General features: G+C 43.7%; 1 protein-coding gene across 1 annotated transcript; it reads right to left on the bottom strand.

Annotated features, from left to right (window-relative positions):
* Positions 1-1796: 1796 nt before the first annotated feature.
* Positions 1797-4207, bottom strand: LOC106610140 (zinc finger protein 396). The gene is made up of 2 exons (XM_014209314.2): positions 4125-4207; positions 1797-3162 (listed from the first exon to the last, which is right to left on the bottom strand). The coding sequence occupies exons 1-2, from the start codon at positions 4135-4137 to the stop codon at positions 2285-2287; spliced, it is 891 nt and encodes a 296-aa protein (XP_014064789.1). The 5' UTR covers positions 4138-4207; the 3' UTR covers positions 1797-2284.
* Positions 4208-14148: the final 9941 nt, after the last annotated feature.

The raw sequence follows: 14148 nt of genomic DNA, 5'->3' as shown, positions 1-14148 counted from the left end.
CTTGTATTAGGCATATCGTTAATTCTTTCTTGAACAAGGCATCTTTCCCAGGGATATGAAACAAGCTAAAAGTATACCTCTGTATAAGAAGGGGATAAAGTCTGAACCTGGGAATTATAGGCCTGTATCTATCCTCAGTGTAACATCAAAAGATCCTGGAGAGAGTTGTAGATGAGCAAATTTATGAATATGTCAACATAGTCTAATGTATGATTTTCAGTCAGGTTTTAGAAAAACATACTCCACTGATTCATGTCTACTTTACTTGACTGACTTCATCAGGAAAGAGATTGATGAGGGAAGTCTCTGTGGAATGGTACTGCTTGACCTACAAAAGGCCACCGATACAGTTAACCACTGTCTCCTAATCTCCGAAATGGAAGCACTAGGGTTAAGCAGTATCCCTCTAGGCTGGGTAAAGTCCTTTTGATCAGGTAGGGAGCAAGTAGTAGAGGTTAATGGTTCACTGTCTCAGGCAAAACGAATGAGTTGTGGCGTTCCGCAGGGGAGCGTGCTTGGGCCTCTACTGTATATTAACGATATGAAAGATTATTTTCCTTTATGCGAATGACTCTACACTTCTGGAGTCTCACAAAAGTAAAACTATGTTGGAGAGCATACTTAGCACAGAGCTTACTAACATTAGCAAATGGCTTGGAGATAATAAGCTCTCTCTGCACTTAGGGAAAACTGAGGCAATTATTTTTGGATCCAGACCTAAATTGAGTAGGTTCTCTGAAATCAGAGTGGGGGGTGACTACCTGGGACGCATCCTTGATGGAAGTTTGGGAGGTGAGAGGATGGCCAATAAAGTGCTAGGGAAGGTTAATGCCAGGACTAAGTTTTTGGCTAAAAAGTCCAAGCTGCTTGATAAGGACTCCATGTAAGTGCTAGCCACTGCCCACATTCAATGCCATTTTGACTACGCTAGTACTTCCTGGTTTGGGGGCTTATCTAAACTTATCTAAAGCTCCAGATAGCCCAGAATAAGCTGATGAGAGTAGTATTGAAGGTGAGTCCATGTACTCACATAGGCAGGAGCTGCTTTCTGGAACTAAACTGGCTGCCTGTTGAGGCTAGGGTGTCCCAGATGAGACTAGGTTTGGTTTATAGGAGTATTTATGGTTCTGCGCCCAGATATCTAACTGATTACTTTCCCATTTTAGGGATGCACATAATCACAGCACCAGATCAGGTGTTGCTGATGTGTGCTTATACAGGTTCAGGAGTAATGCTGGGAAAGGTACTTTCTTGTATACTTGAGCCTCAGAATGGAATGAGTTGCCTCTGCCCATAAAAACAATGTTTTTAGGCTGCAGAGTTGATCCCTGACTGGAGCCTTCATCTCTCTGATGACCACCAGGACTGAGGTTGTTCAGTGTGGTGGTGGAGTCTCTGTCCCTTGCGGTTGGGTCCTGGTTCTGACTCGGGAAGAAAGAGCGACGGCTCCTGATCCAGGGTCGTGATCCTGGGCCAGGTTTGTGACCAGCCGCTTCACAGGTCCAGTCTCTCCTGCCAGCAACATCGGATATCAGCAGGTCCTCATGGACTGCAGACTGTAAAACACAAATTGTACAGAATAGCATAAATGTTTATATAAGAAACATGACATAATACAATGTCAATCATGGTCAAGCCCATTTCTAACACTGTGATTCAAGTACCTAACAATATGGAGCGATTGGCGTGTATTATAAAAACAATTCCATTTGTGTTGATTCAAGAATGAAGTATGTTTTGGTTCGACTGAGAAGGGAAGTTCAGTCCCTGCAATGATACAAAAATAACCAAGTCAATCAGCACAGAGTCCAATGTTTATTTCAACAAAATGGTCATACACTCACATAACATGAAGTACCGCACTTACTGTACAAAACAATATATGACAAGTAGAATAACTTCTCACTATGGTAACACTTTACCTTTTCTGTAAATCTGGTACCCTCACTTTGATAAAAATATATTTTAGAATACTTCGTAAAAAGTTCAACATTACATTACACACGTCTTTATGTCAAGTAAACATGAATTAAGGCACTATAAAACACCAGTATCAAACTAAATGGTCATTGTTGTCACTTTTCATCAGTGAAGCATTTTTATAGACACCATCACCATATCTACTCTGCCTCATCATACTAATTCTTTCCTCAGTTCACCTCATCCAGTTCCCTACTACATTTGTTCCTAACTGACTTGCCTAGTAAAATAAATAAATACATCCAAAACCAACAGAATGAACTACAAACAAACTACCTAGCACTACATTACATGTCACTATACTCTATACATGGGCCGAGTGCATTTTCTGCTGGTGTATCCTGAGATTGCTCCTCTCTGAGAACCTCTTCCCGCAGTGGGTACAGGCGAATGGCCTCTCTCCCGTGTGGACCTTCAGGTGCCTCTTCAGGTGGTGCTGGTGGGAGAACCTTTTCTCACACAGATGGCAGCCGAAAGGTTTCTCCCCTGTGTGCATCCTCTGGTGGATCTCCATCTGTTTAGGGAAACTGAAGGCTTTCCCACAGAATGAACACGGGAAGCACTTATTTTTGCCACCGGACCTGCTGATAGCATCACTACTACTGTCATTTGTCAATGGGCTTGTGTAGCCATTTAGTGTTGAGGCACTGGCATTGTCTGAGGTCTGGTTTAACATTAGGAGAGTGTGAGGAGGATGAAGGCCAGGGACTGTCTGTGTTGTCGCTGGGTCCATGTTCCAGTCGATAGATCCTATAGAAGGTATGCTGAAGGCAGCACCTGTTAGGGGGTTAACCTGAGGCGTCAGTCTCTCTGAATCACAACTATAGGAGCAGGACGGAGCATCGCTAGCCGAGTCTGTGTCTGTTCTCTCCCGCCGCATATGGACACCTCCCAGTCCCTGCAGACCAAATCTATGCCTCGCCCTGGTCTCAGCAAGTCTGTTGTCATGGAGACTTTGCTCGGTTGTTGTTTTGTGTTCAACAGTCTGTTTCTGGTTGTGCTTAACAGTGTTGTTCCCCAGCCCAGAGTTGAGGACGCTGTCCCATCCACTGACTTCCACAATGTTGCCTCTGGTCTTGGCCTGCTCAGTGATGTCATCCCCTGGGCCCATGGCTGCACCACTCTGGGTCTGGGAATCTAAGATGGCAGCCCAGTCGCCTCTGTTAGCTTCCAACCAAACACCTATAGGCAAATGTTACAATCCAGACTTAAACATGACAACAGAAAAATATCATAGACATGGCCTGGTGATGTCTATAGCCAGGATTCCATCCAACAGCTTATGCGAGTAAAGTAAATGTACGATAAAAAAATGGCCTGACGGAAACAGCAAATTTGACGTTAAACTTTCCAAAATTTGACAAAACAAAATATGCTAGACATGGTGGGATCTTTTTGTCTGTAAAATGAATTATACTAAAATATTGATATAAACAGGGAGTCACGTGACGTTTTGTGGTCCTCCCACTACCACTTGGGAAAGCATCCAGTTTATTACAGATACAAGTAAGTTACGATGGACTTCACAGGGTGGTGAAAGTGCACAGTGTTCAGCTTGACGCTCCTTTCAATTATTATGGTGTCATGATCAATGCTTGGCTGCCATTTGACAAATAAAAATCTCGCTCTTATCCATAATAATCTCATCATGTAGGCTGGCTTACCAGCACTGTATCTGCGAGCTGTTGGCTAGAACGCACTCCTCAAGACCAGAGTGGGCATATTTGCGTATAACGCAACAGTTTTTGTGACAAAACTATCAGTAGAGTTCAAAATGTGATGAAAACGCATTTTAAAAAAATATATAATTTCAGTACATGAAAACTAAAGTGGGATAAGTACCTATTATGTGCACTACGTCAATACGCACTGCTTTTTATCCTCAAGTCAGTTTTGTTGGAAACACACTGGTGGGAAAATGCAGATTTGATAATATTCTAATTAAAATCTTTCACCAATTGGATGGAAACCTAGCTTATGACTTATGTTGCATCATATTGTTTATTTGTATTTCATACAAATTGTATTGATGTTAATTTATAAATGAAGTACTCATATTGTTTCATACGAAAATAAATCAGGTGCATCACTATTCCCATTGAAGATCTATTACTGTATGAAGGCTATATGTATTTCTCCCTTACTTTGCTCCCCCATCTTTAGTCCACTCAGCAGATCAATGCTCTCTGGTTCATCTTCTATTGTCTCCTCTTTGACCAGCAGCAGATCAGGCTTCCCATCCTCCATGTCTACTGACTGTAAGAGATACAGAGTGAGAGGATGTTGGATCAAAACATCTGATATGAGCACCCTGCTATGGAGCATCTTCTGATTGGCCAATGAGGGACTGCTATGAGTACTATACAAACATGTTAGTTAATTTGATTATTTAACACTTAAATGGTTTGATAATTCAAAAGGCATGGTCCCACACTTAAGACAAAATTAATCAAGACCTGGGCCCGTATCCACAAAGAGTATCAGAGTAGGAGTGCTGATCGAGGATCAGGTTCCCACCTGTCTAAATAGTCTTATTCAATATGATCTAAAATGCAAACTGATCCTAGATCAGTACTCCTACTCTGAGAGGCTTTGTGGACCCTGACCTAATACCATTCAGACAGTAGTTCATAGTGGGCTCACCTCAGTGAGACTGTGTGTGGTCCTGTGCTGCTCAGCTGGTTCCTCTGTGGGTTCAGGAGGAGGTGTAGTCTGGTTGTCCTCCATGACCATGGTCCCCTCAGGGTTCCCCAGACCCTCCTCACACCCCTCCTCCTTCACCAGCAGCACCTCTGGACCCTCCTCCTCCTCCTGGAAGAGAGAGGTGATACAGATTACACAGACATACACTCCGTCAGGTACGTACACACAGATAATAAACACACTTTCAACATGAAGTGTTTACCTATACTGTAGTTACAGAATGACTTCATTGTTGTTAAGCCCATCATGATGGACATAAATATGTTGTTGGTAAATATGAGTCAGCTATGATAAGTCAAAAGTCAGACAAACCTGACTAAACTATGTTACAGTAGGTGTTTGTTAGAGCATAGGTATATTTATTAAGTCTAATTGTTATAAAGCGTTCTCTGTGTATTCAGAATAGGGTGAGATCAGGTGATGTATTCTAAAGAGGGTCTCAATGAAAGTCTTAGAATTAAAATTATGTTTTTAAATACACCATATGAAAACCACATACACGTCTCAACAAAAAATCTGCATGAACTTGATAAACTGCATTCATTTTCTCATTACAAGTGTCTTGGGGAAAAAACAATGGAGTTGAATGGAAGTAATGAAATAGGCATTTGTGAACAACATATACACAGTATAAACACAATATGTAAGACTTTTTAGGCTTATATACAAAACAGGGACACCTGCTCTTTCCATGACAGACTGACCAGGTGAAAGCTAAGATCCCTTATTGATGTCACTTGTTAAATCCACTGTGTAGATGAAGGGGAAGAGAGGTTAAAGAAGGATTTTGTACGTGTGCCATTCAGAGGTTGAATGGGCCAGAGAAGAATAGTTTAAGTGCCTTTGAACGGGGCATGGTAGAAGGTACCAGGTGCACCTTTTTGAGTGTGTCAAGAACTGCAACGCAGGTGGGTTTTTCACACTCAATAGTTTCTCACGTGTATCAAGAATGGTCCAACACCCATCCAGCAAACTTGACAACTGTGGGAAGCATTGGCGTTAACATGGGTCAGCATCCCTGTGGAACACATGACCCTTGTAGAGTCCATGCCGATGAATTGAGGCTGTTCTGAGGGCAAAGGGGGTGTAAATCAATATTAGTAAGGTGTTCTTAATGTTTTGTACACTCAGTGTATCACACAATGTCTGGATTCAACATTCTACCCAGGAATATTCAACAATGAAATCTGTTACTCTCGTTATTCCAAATGCATCTGTAGATCTTTTCTATTGACAATAATGAATTCATTTTTTGTCTTTAATGTAGGATTTGATATAAACGTTGAAAGCTATTGAGTTTAATGGTTACTTTCTATGTTATTGAGTGGAATGTTTTTTCTGCTGGTGTATCCTGAGGTAGCTCCTCTTCCCACAGTGCATACAGGTGAATGGCCTCTCTCCAGGTGTATCTTGAGAAGGTGCTGGGGGAGAACCTCTTCTCAGCTGTATGATTTCTTCCCTGTGTGAACCCTCTGGTGCCTCTTCAGGCTGGACGAATGGGTGAAACTGACCAGGCATAGGTGGCACTTGAATGATTCCCCCTGTGTGGACCTTCCGGTGCATCTTCAGGTTGCCACTCTCGGGGAAGCACATGTGACATTGGGGGCAGCTGTAGGGTTTCTCCCCTGTGTGGACACTCTGGTGCCTCTTCATGTGGCCAGCCTGGGCGAAGCGCATCTGACAATAGGTACCGCTGAAGCATTTCTCCCCTGTGTGGAACCTCTGGTGGATCTCTACCTTCTGGAGGCAGCTGAAGCCTTTGTTACAGAACATGCAGAGGAACCGTTTCTCTTGACTATTGCCTGATGTTGCTCCCCCTCCCTGTGAGTGGTCTCAAGCCCTGTGGTTTGAGTTCAATAACCGATCGAAAAGGATGCGGCCGTGTGAATCGGAAGGCCCCATTGACACGGACACTGGATCGCGATCCCTAAGCTCGTGTAAAGGGGAGTGGGTCGCGAGATTTGTCTCTAAGCTGTAATCTAAGAAATCTCTGCCCTATGAGTGTCCATCTCCTCTGTGACTATCTGCATTCAGTGTGGGAGGAACGTGCCCTCGACTTTCCCAGTCACTTCCTCTACGACCAGACTCTCCCTTTCCTTATCTAGGCACCCTTCAAAGTATACACTACTACTGTGTCTACTATGTCTCTAAAGCCAAGGGCATGCTGCCAGGGTCCATCTCCGTAGTGTAAGAACAACACAGATCATTGCTGGTCTCTAACGGGTCAAAGTAAATACGCTGAGCCAGGAGCAAGAGGACAGCCCAGTTTCCCCAGCCCCAGTCTCTCTGGGTCTGATCTGTGGTCAGATCCTGTGTGTAAGAGCCTGTGTGTTACAGTTAAAGTCTCTGTGTAGGTCTCTGACTTGAGGACGGCGTTCGGCATTCCACTGACCTCCGTGATGCTGTGTTGGGTCCTGGCGTGGGGAGTGGTGGCAGTGTTGAGATCCTCTGTGGCTACAGGGGGCGCTCCAGTCTGGTTGTCTCTGCTGTGTCGTGGGTGCTCTCCTTTGGTCATCTCCTGCTTGACCCCAGGACCTACAGCCTCTGCATCTGCAGACTGACACAAGAAGAGAGGTTATTATTGGTACATGAGTTGAATTGCATAACAATACCATAGGGAAGTCTCACAAGCTCCTCTATGGCAGATAAATGAGGATGTCCATGTAAGCAAGTGAATAGCTGAGGGGAGCCTTTCTGAAATAAAGGGGCAACAAAGTAACTAATGTTTTTATGCAACACTATTACACTAACCTCTATCATGATAATGTGCTGGGTTGAGGTTCCACTCCCCTCATCAACAGTGATTGGTTGGTCATCTCTCCATGTATTGTGTCCTGCTGGCTTCACAAAGCTCCTGTGGCCTCCAGTGAGATGTCCTTCACCTGAGAGTGATTGGGGGAAAAGAGGCGGTTAGGTTAGCTACTGTCAATGGTCAACGCTATATTGTACACTATTGACAGTTTTGACACTGTGTAGAATTGGCAAGGATGTAAGGTAACACTAAGCATAACTTATTGATATACTATTTATTGATAAATGTATTATGTTCCATGCATCACATTGTTTTCAATTACTAAATAATAGGAAATGCAGTAACCAAGAATCTGGTTAGAATATGACATTGGCTCTTTGCGCAAGATAGCTAAGTAATCAGAGGAATTATTGCATACTATCCAAAAACTGATCAAGACCCAATCCTGGGTAACACATAAAATCACATTTTATTGGTCATGTACACATAGTTAGAATCTGAACACATGTGCAGTGGGGAACGGAGCTAAATGTACCTCTTGCCATTCCTCTGTATCGGTCAAGAATGTTGACACTTTTGGGACGACTGGGTAGAACGCGCTCTCGCATGGTCCTCTCTGCGCGCTCCCGTGACACCTTCAGTTCCAGTAGCTGTAGTTTCCTCCGTAATACCCTGTTTTCTTTCTGGCTTTGAGTTATTTCCAAACGAAACACTGCATAGTCATCGTCTACGAGTTTACAGATATCTGCCACGGCTGCATTCGCTAGAACCTCCATGATGGAGGCTATTTGAGTGTGAAAAACCATACAGTTAGCCATTGTTAGCTAACGTTAGCATCGAGGCTAGCCTTACTAGATCAAATCTATCAACCAAGTCCTTTCTCAAACACGAATTTGGGAAGTAGATTAAGTGATGCTGTGCAGTTAAAGTAGTGATATGTCGAGTTCCAGTGTGTTCCTAAACGTCTAAATAACAACAATACAAATTACAATACGCCAAAGTGGAAATTGTTATTGGTCACTGTCCACATCCGCTTACCTCTTCTTCGTGTGATTTTCTTAATCCATGGTATATTGAGTTCGCAGAATTTAGTGTGCATGCTGCCAACTACTGGGCGGGATGGAAACGGGTATATTCATACAAACCTCCAAAAATGAATAACCTAAACTAAATCAAACTACTTTTCTGTTCAAATAAAACATATCTGATCCCTACACACGCTCAAGGGGAGCCTGGGATGGTGGGCGGTGAAGCCTTTGTTACAGAACATGCAGAAGAACCGTTCTTGCACCAGCACAAGTCGTCAGATGTAAAATCCTTCATTTCCAAAAACTATTTTGCAGCAGAATAAAAAAAAATCTAATTTCTTTGACACTTGAGCGTACAGTTTAGAAATGTAGCAATGATGAAAAAAAAATCTGATTTTTAACACAGGGTATATTTTGACAGCCAGTAAACATTTACTATGGGCTGTGGTGCATTTTGCATTTGTATTTATTATGGATCCCCATACATTCACAACAGATTTCATAACACATTAAGTGTGTGCCCTCAGGCCCCTACTCTACTACCACATATCTACAACACAAAATCCATGTGTACGTGGGTATGCATGCATGTGTGCCTGTTTGTGTTGCTTCACAGTCCCCACTATTCCATAAGGTGTATGTTTATCTGTTTTTAAAATCAAATTTTACTGCTTGCATGAGTTACTTGATGTGGAATAGAGTTCCATGTAGTCATGGCTCTATCAATGTAGGCTCCTCAGAGGAGGAAGGGGAGGACCATACTTCCTTGTGAATTTCATAAAAGTTGAAAAACATTTAAAAAGTTATCCTTTTTAGATAAAACTATACTAAATACACTGCTCAAAAAAATAAAGGTAACAACACAATGTAACTCCAAGTCAATCACACTTCTGTGAAATCAAACTGTCCACTTAGGAAGCAACACTGATTGACAATAAATTTCACATGCTGTTGTGCAAATGGAATAGACAACAGGTGGAAATTATAGGCAATTAGCAAGACACCCCCAATAAAGGAGTGGTTCTGCAGGTGGCGACCACAGACCACTTCTCAGTTCCTATGCTTCCTGGCTGATGTTTTGGTCACTTTTGAATGCTGGAGGTGCTTTCACTCTAGTGGTAGCATGAGACGGAGTCTACAACCCACACAAGTGGCTCAGGTAGTGCAGCTCATCCAGGATGGCACATCAATGCGAGCTGTGGCAAGAAGGTTTGCTGTGTCTGTCAGCGTAGTGTCCAGAGCATGGAGGCGCTACCAGGAGACAGCCCAGTACATCAGGAGACGTGGAGGAGGCCGTAGGAGAGCAACAACCCAGCAGCAGGACCGCTACCTCCGCCTTTGTGCAAGGAGGAGCAGGAGGAGCACCGCCAGAGCCCTGCAAAATGACCTCCAGCAGGCCACAAATGTGCATGTGTCTGCTCAAACGGTCAGAAACAGACTCCATGAGGGTGGTATGAGGGCCCAACGTCCACAGGTGGGGGTTGTGCTTACAGCCCAACACCGTGCAGGACGTTTGGCATTTGCCAGAGAACACCAAGATTGGCAAATTCGCCACTGGCGCCCTGTGCTCTTCACAGATGAAAGCAGGTTCACACTGAGCACATGTGACAGACATGACAGAGTCTGGAGACGCCGTGGAGAACGTTCTGCTGCCTGCAACATCCTCCAGCATGACCGGTTTGGCGGTGGGTCAGTCATGGTGTGGGGTAGCATTACTTTGGGGAGCCGCACAGTCCTCCATGTGCTCACCAGAGGTAGCCTGACTGCCATTAGGTACCGAGATGAGATCCTCAGACCCCTTGTGAAACCATATGCTGGTGCGGTTGGCCCTGGGTTCCTCCTAATGCAAGACAATGCTAGACCTCATGTGGCTGGAGTGTGTCAGCAGTTCCTGCAAGAGGAAGGCATTGATGCTATGGACTGGCCCGCCCGTTCCCCAGACCTGAATCCAATTGAGCACATCTGGGACATCACGTCTCGCTCCATCCACCAGCGCCACGTTGCACCACAGACTGTCCAGGAGTTGGCGGGTGCTTTAGTCCAGGTCTGGGAGGAGATCCCTCAGGAGACCATCCGCCACCTCATCAGGAGCATGCCCAGGCGTTGTAGGGAGGTCATACAGGCACGTGGAGGCCACACACACTACTGAGCCTCATTTTGACTTGTTTTAAGGACATTACATGAAAGTTGGATCAGCCTGTAGTGTGGTTTTCCACTTTAATTTTGAGTGTGACTCCAAATCCAGACCTCCATGGGTTGATAAATTGGATTTCCATTGATTATTTTTGTGTGATTTTGTTGTCAGCACATTCAACTATGTAAAGAAAAAAGTATTTAATAAGATTATTTCATTCATTCAGATCTAGGATGTGTTATTTTAGTGTTCCCTTTATTTTTTTGAGCAGTGTATATTCATGTCACCAAGTTATTGATTAAAACACACTGTTTTGAAATGAAGGTCTACACTAGCCTCAACAGCACTCTGTAGGGTAGCACCATGGTGTAGCCCGACGACAGCTATCTTCCATCCTCCTCTGGGTACATTGACTGCTATACAAAACCTAGGAGGCTCATGGTTCTCACCCCCTTCCATAGACTTACACTTATAACCTATCAGAGCTCTTGCAGCATGAACTGACATGTTGTCCACCCAATCAAAGGATCAGAGTATTAATCTTTTACTGAAAGCATAAGCTCCAACTAGCTAGCACTGCATAAAATGTGGTGAGTAGTTGACTCAAAGAGAGAGAAAAACAATAGTTGAATAGTTTAGAACAAATTATTTTAGTTGACTAAACTGCTTACTGACTATACACTTTAACCTTACTGCATTAGCTTGTTGACGATGACGTTACTTTAGCTAATATGGTGACAACGATGTAGGCTGTGTGTAGCGGTTATGATATAGTTTGGAAAGGTTGTTTTGCCTGGTCACATACAGTACAGCTGATGTGTTGTGCATCGAAGTCCACAAACGAAGGGAAAAGGTAAGAGGAGGAGAGTGCATAGATGTGAAAAGGAATACAATATGGCTGCAGCAGCCTGCAAGGATATGCCACAGTATGACGCAACTTTTAAAGGAGGAACCACTGTACTTTGAACTGGGTGTATGGAATATGAATGACAGTCATCCGGGCCTCCCGGGTGGCGCAGTGGTCTCTGTGACACTAGAGACTCTGGGTTCGAGCCCAGGCTCTGTCGCAGCCGGCCGCGACCGGGAGGCCCATGGGGCGACGCACAATTGGCCCAGCATCATCTGGGTTAGGGAGGGTTTGGCCGGCAGGGATATCCTTGTCTCATCGCGCACTAGCGACTCCTGTGGCGGTCCGGATGCAGTGCTCGCTGACCAGGTCGCCAGGTGTACGGTGTTTCCTCCGACACATTGGTGCGGCTGGCTTCCGGGTTGGATGGGCATTGTGTCAAGAAGCAGTGCGGCTTGGTTGGGTTGTGTTTCAGAGGACGCATGGCTCTTGACCTTCGCCTCTCCCGAGTCCGTATGGGAGTTGCAGCGATGAGACAAGACTGTAACTACTACCAATTGGATACCACGAAATTGGGGAGAAAAAAGGGTGTTAAAAAAAATAAATAATAACAATTTTAAAAGACAGTCATCCAATATGCTGTAATAGAAATAAGGCCATGCTCATGAAAATTGTCCTCCCTCATCATAAACGGCACCGACCGCCACTGGGTTCTATGTAGTAGCTCGGTGCAGTCAACATGTCAATACCTCTCACAAATACATGTAGGGATGAAGTCAATCTCTCCTCCACTTTGAGCCAGGAGAGATTTACATGCATATTACTAATGTTAGCTCTGTGTGTACATCCAGGGGCCAGACGTGCTGCTCTGTTCTGAGTCAATTGCAATTTTCTTAAGTCCCCCTTTGTGGCACCAGACCAGACGAATAAACGGTAGTCCAGGTGTGACAAAACTAGGGTCTCCAGGACCTGCCTTGTTGATAGTGCGGTTAAAAAGTGAAGTCTAACGAAACAGCCCCCACAATCTTTTATAATCAATTTCTCTCACCCAGTCATCAGTCATTTGTGTAAGTGTTGTGCTTTTTGAATTTCCTTCCCTATAAGTGTGCTGAAAGTCGGTTTACTGTAAAATAGCATTGTACCTGGTCAAACAATTATTTTCTCCAAAAGTTTACTTTGGGATGCTAACAGGATGATTGGTCGGCTATTTGAGCCAGTAAAAGGGGGCTTTATTATTCTTAGGTAGCGGAATGACGATTCCCTCCAGGTCTGAGGGTACACACTTCCTAGTAGGCTTAAATTGAAGATATGGCAAATAGGAGTGGAAATATCATCCACTATTATCCTCAGTAATTTTCCATCCAAGTTGTCAGACCACAGTGGCTTGTCATTGTTGATAGACAACAATTTTTTCAACTCTTCCACACTCACTTCACATAATTCAAAATTACAATGCTTGTCTTTCATAATTTGGTCAGATATACTTGGACTTGTGTTTGTTGCTGGTATGTCATGCCTAAATTTGCTAATCTTGCCAATTAAAAAAAGATTAAAGTAGTTGGCAATATATCAATGGGTTTTGCAATGAATGAGTCATCTGATTCAATCAATTCACTACCATATCTTCACTAGCGTCACTTGTTTGCTCAACTCTTTTAATAAATCACCTCCGCATAGGAAATTCTGTTGATCGCTCTAACTTTTGCCACCTCAATCTCCTTCACCCTTACAGGGCACTGCAGGAACTGGGGATTCGGATCCCAACCACAATTGCAACACTGTCGTCTTTCTACACGCAATTCTTCAGTATACTCCGTCCGTCTGCACACACTTGAAACATGGCCAAATCCTTTCATTTTTTTTCACTGCAATGATTTGGGGACAAAATCTCTTACAGCGTATCTTACATAACCAAGCTTGACATGTGTAGGTAGGTTCTCTTTAACAAAAAACAACAGGACCGACAGACTTTCTTCTTTTTCTACATTCACCCAGTGGGTCAAATGCCGGGCACCAACCAAACCAGGAATTCTCTTCAGATATTCAACCTGAACATTCGTCATCACCTCTGAGAGTTCAAAGTACAATACTTCTCTTGTCCGTATATTCTTTTGAGGCCCACTGCAATCTTCTTCTTTTCTTCAGAAATACAATCAATCAAAATAAGACTGCTCCTGGTCACTCTGAGACTCCACTTTTCCCAGCGCATACTTCACAATTTGACACCTCAAACAGGTCTCCCACATATGCATCCTTACTCAACAAATGCATCCCAAGAAAATAAACTATTAATTAACCGACATACACGTATCCTCCACTTCAATTTTAGACAATTTTCCTTTTCGACACTACTGTTGTCCATTCAGTCCTCTCCTACTTGACCAGAGACGATCCTCCAGGACCTGCAGCCTCTGCATCTGCAGACTGACGAGAAAGAGGAGGTTATAATTGGTATGGGAGATAAATAAGGGTGTACATGTAAGCAATTGAATAGCTGAGGGAAGCCTTTCTGAAATAAACGGGCACATTTAGCTCCTGTGGCCTCCAGTGAAATGTCCTTCACCTGAGAGCGTGATTGGGGGAAAAGAGGTGGTTAGGTTAGGTACTGTCAATACTCAATGGTACACTTGAAACTAAAGTGGCAAAGATGTAAGGTAACACTTTGCATAACTTCTTGATATACTATTTATATACTGAACAAAAA

This window comes from Salmo salar, chromosome ssa08, assembly GCF_905237065.1.
Source record: "Salmo salar chromosome ssa08, Ssal_v3.1, whole genome shotgun sequence".
Lineage (NCBI taxonomy): Eukaryota > Metazoa > Chordata > Actinopteri > Salmoniformes > Salmonidae > Salmo > Salmo salar.
Note: the sequence above shows the minus strand (reverse complement) of the source record. Positions and strands in the feature narration are given on the sequence as shown.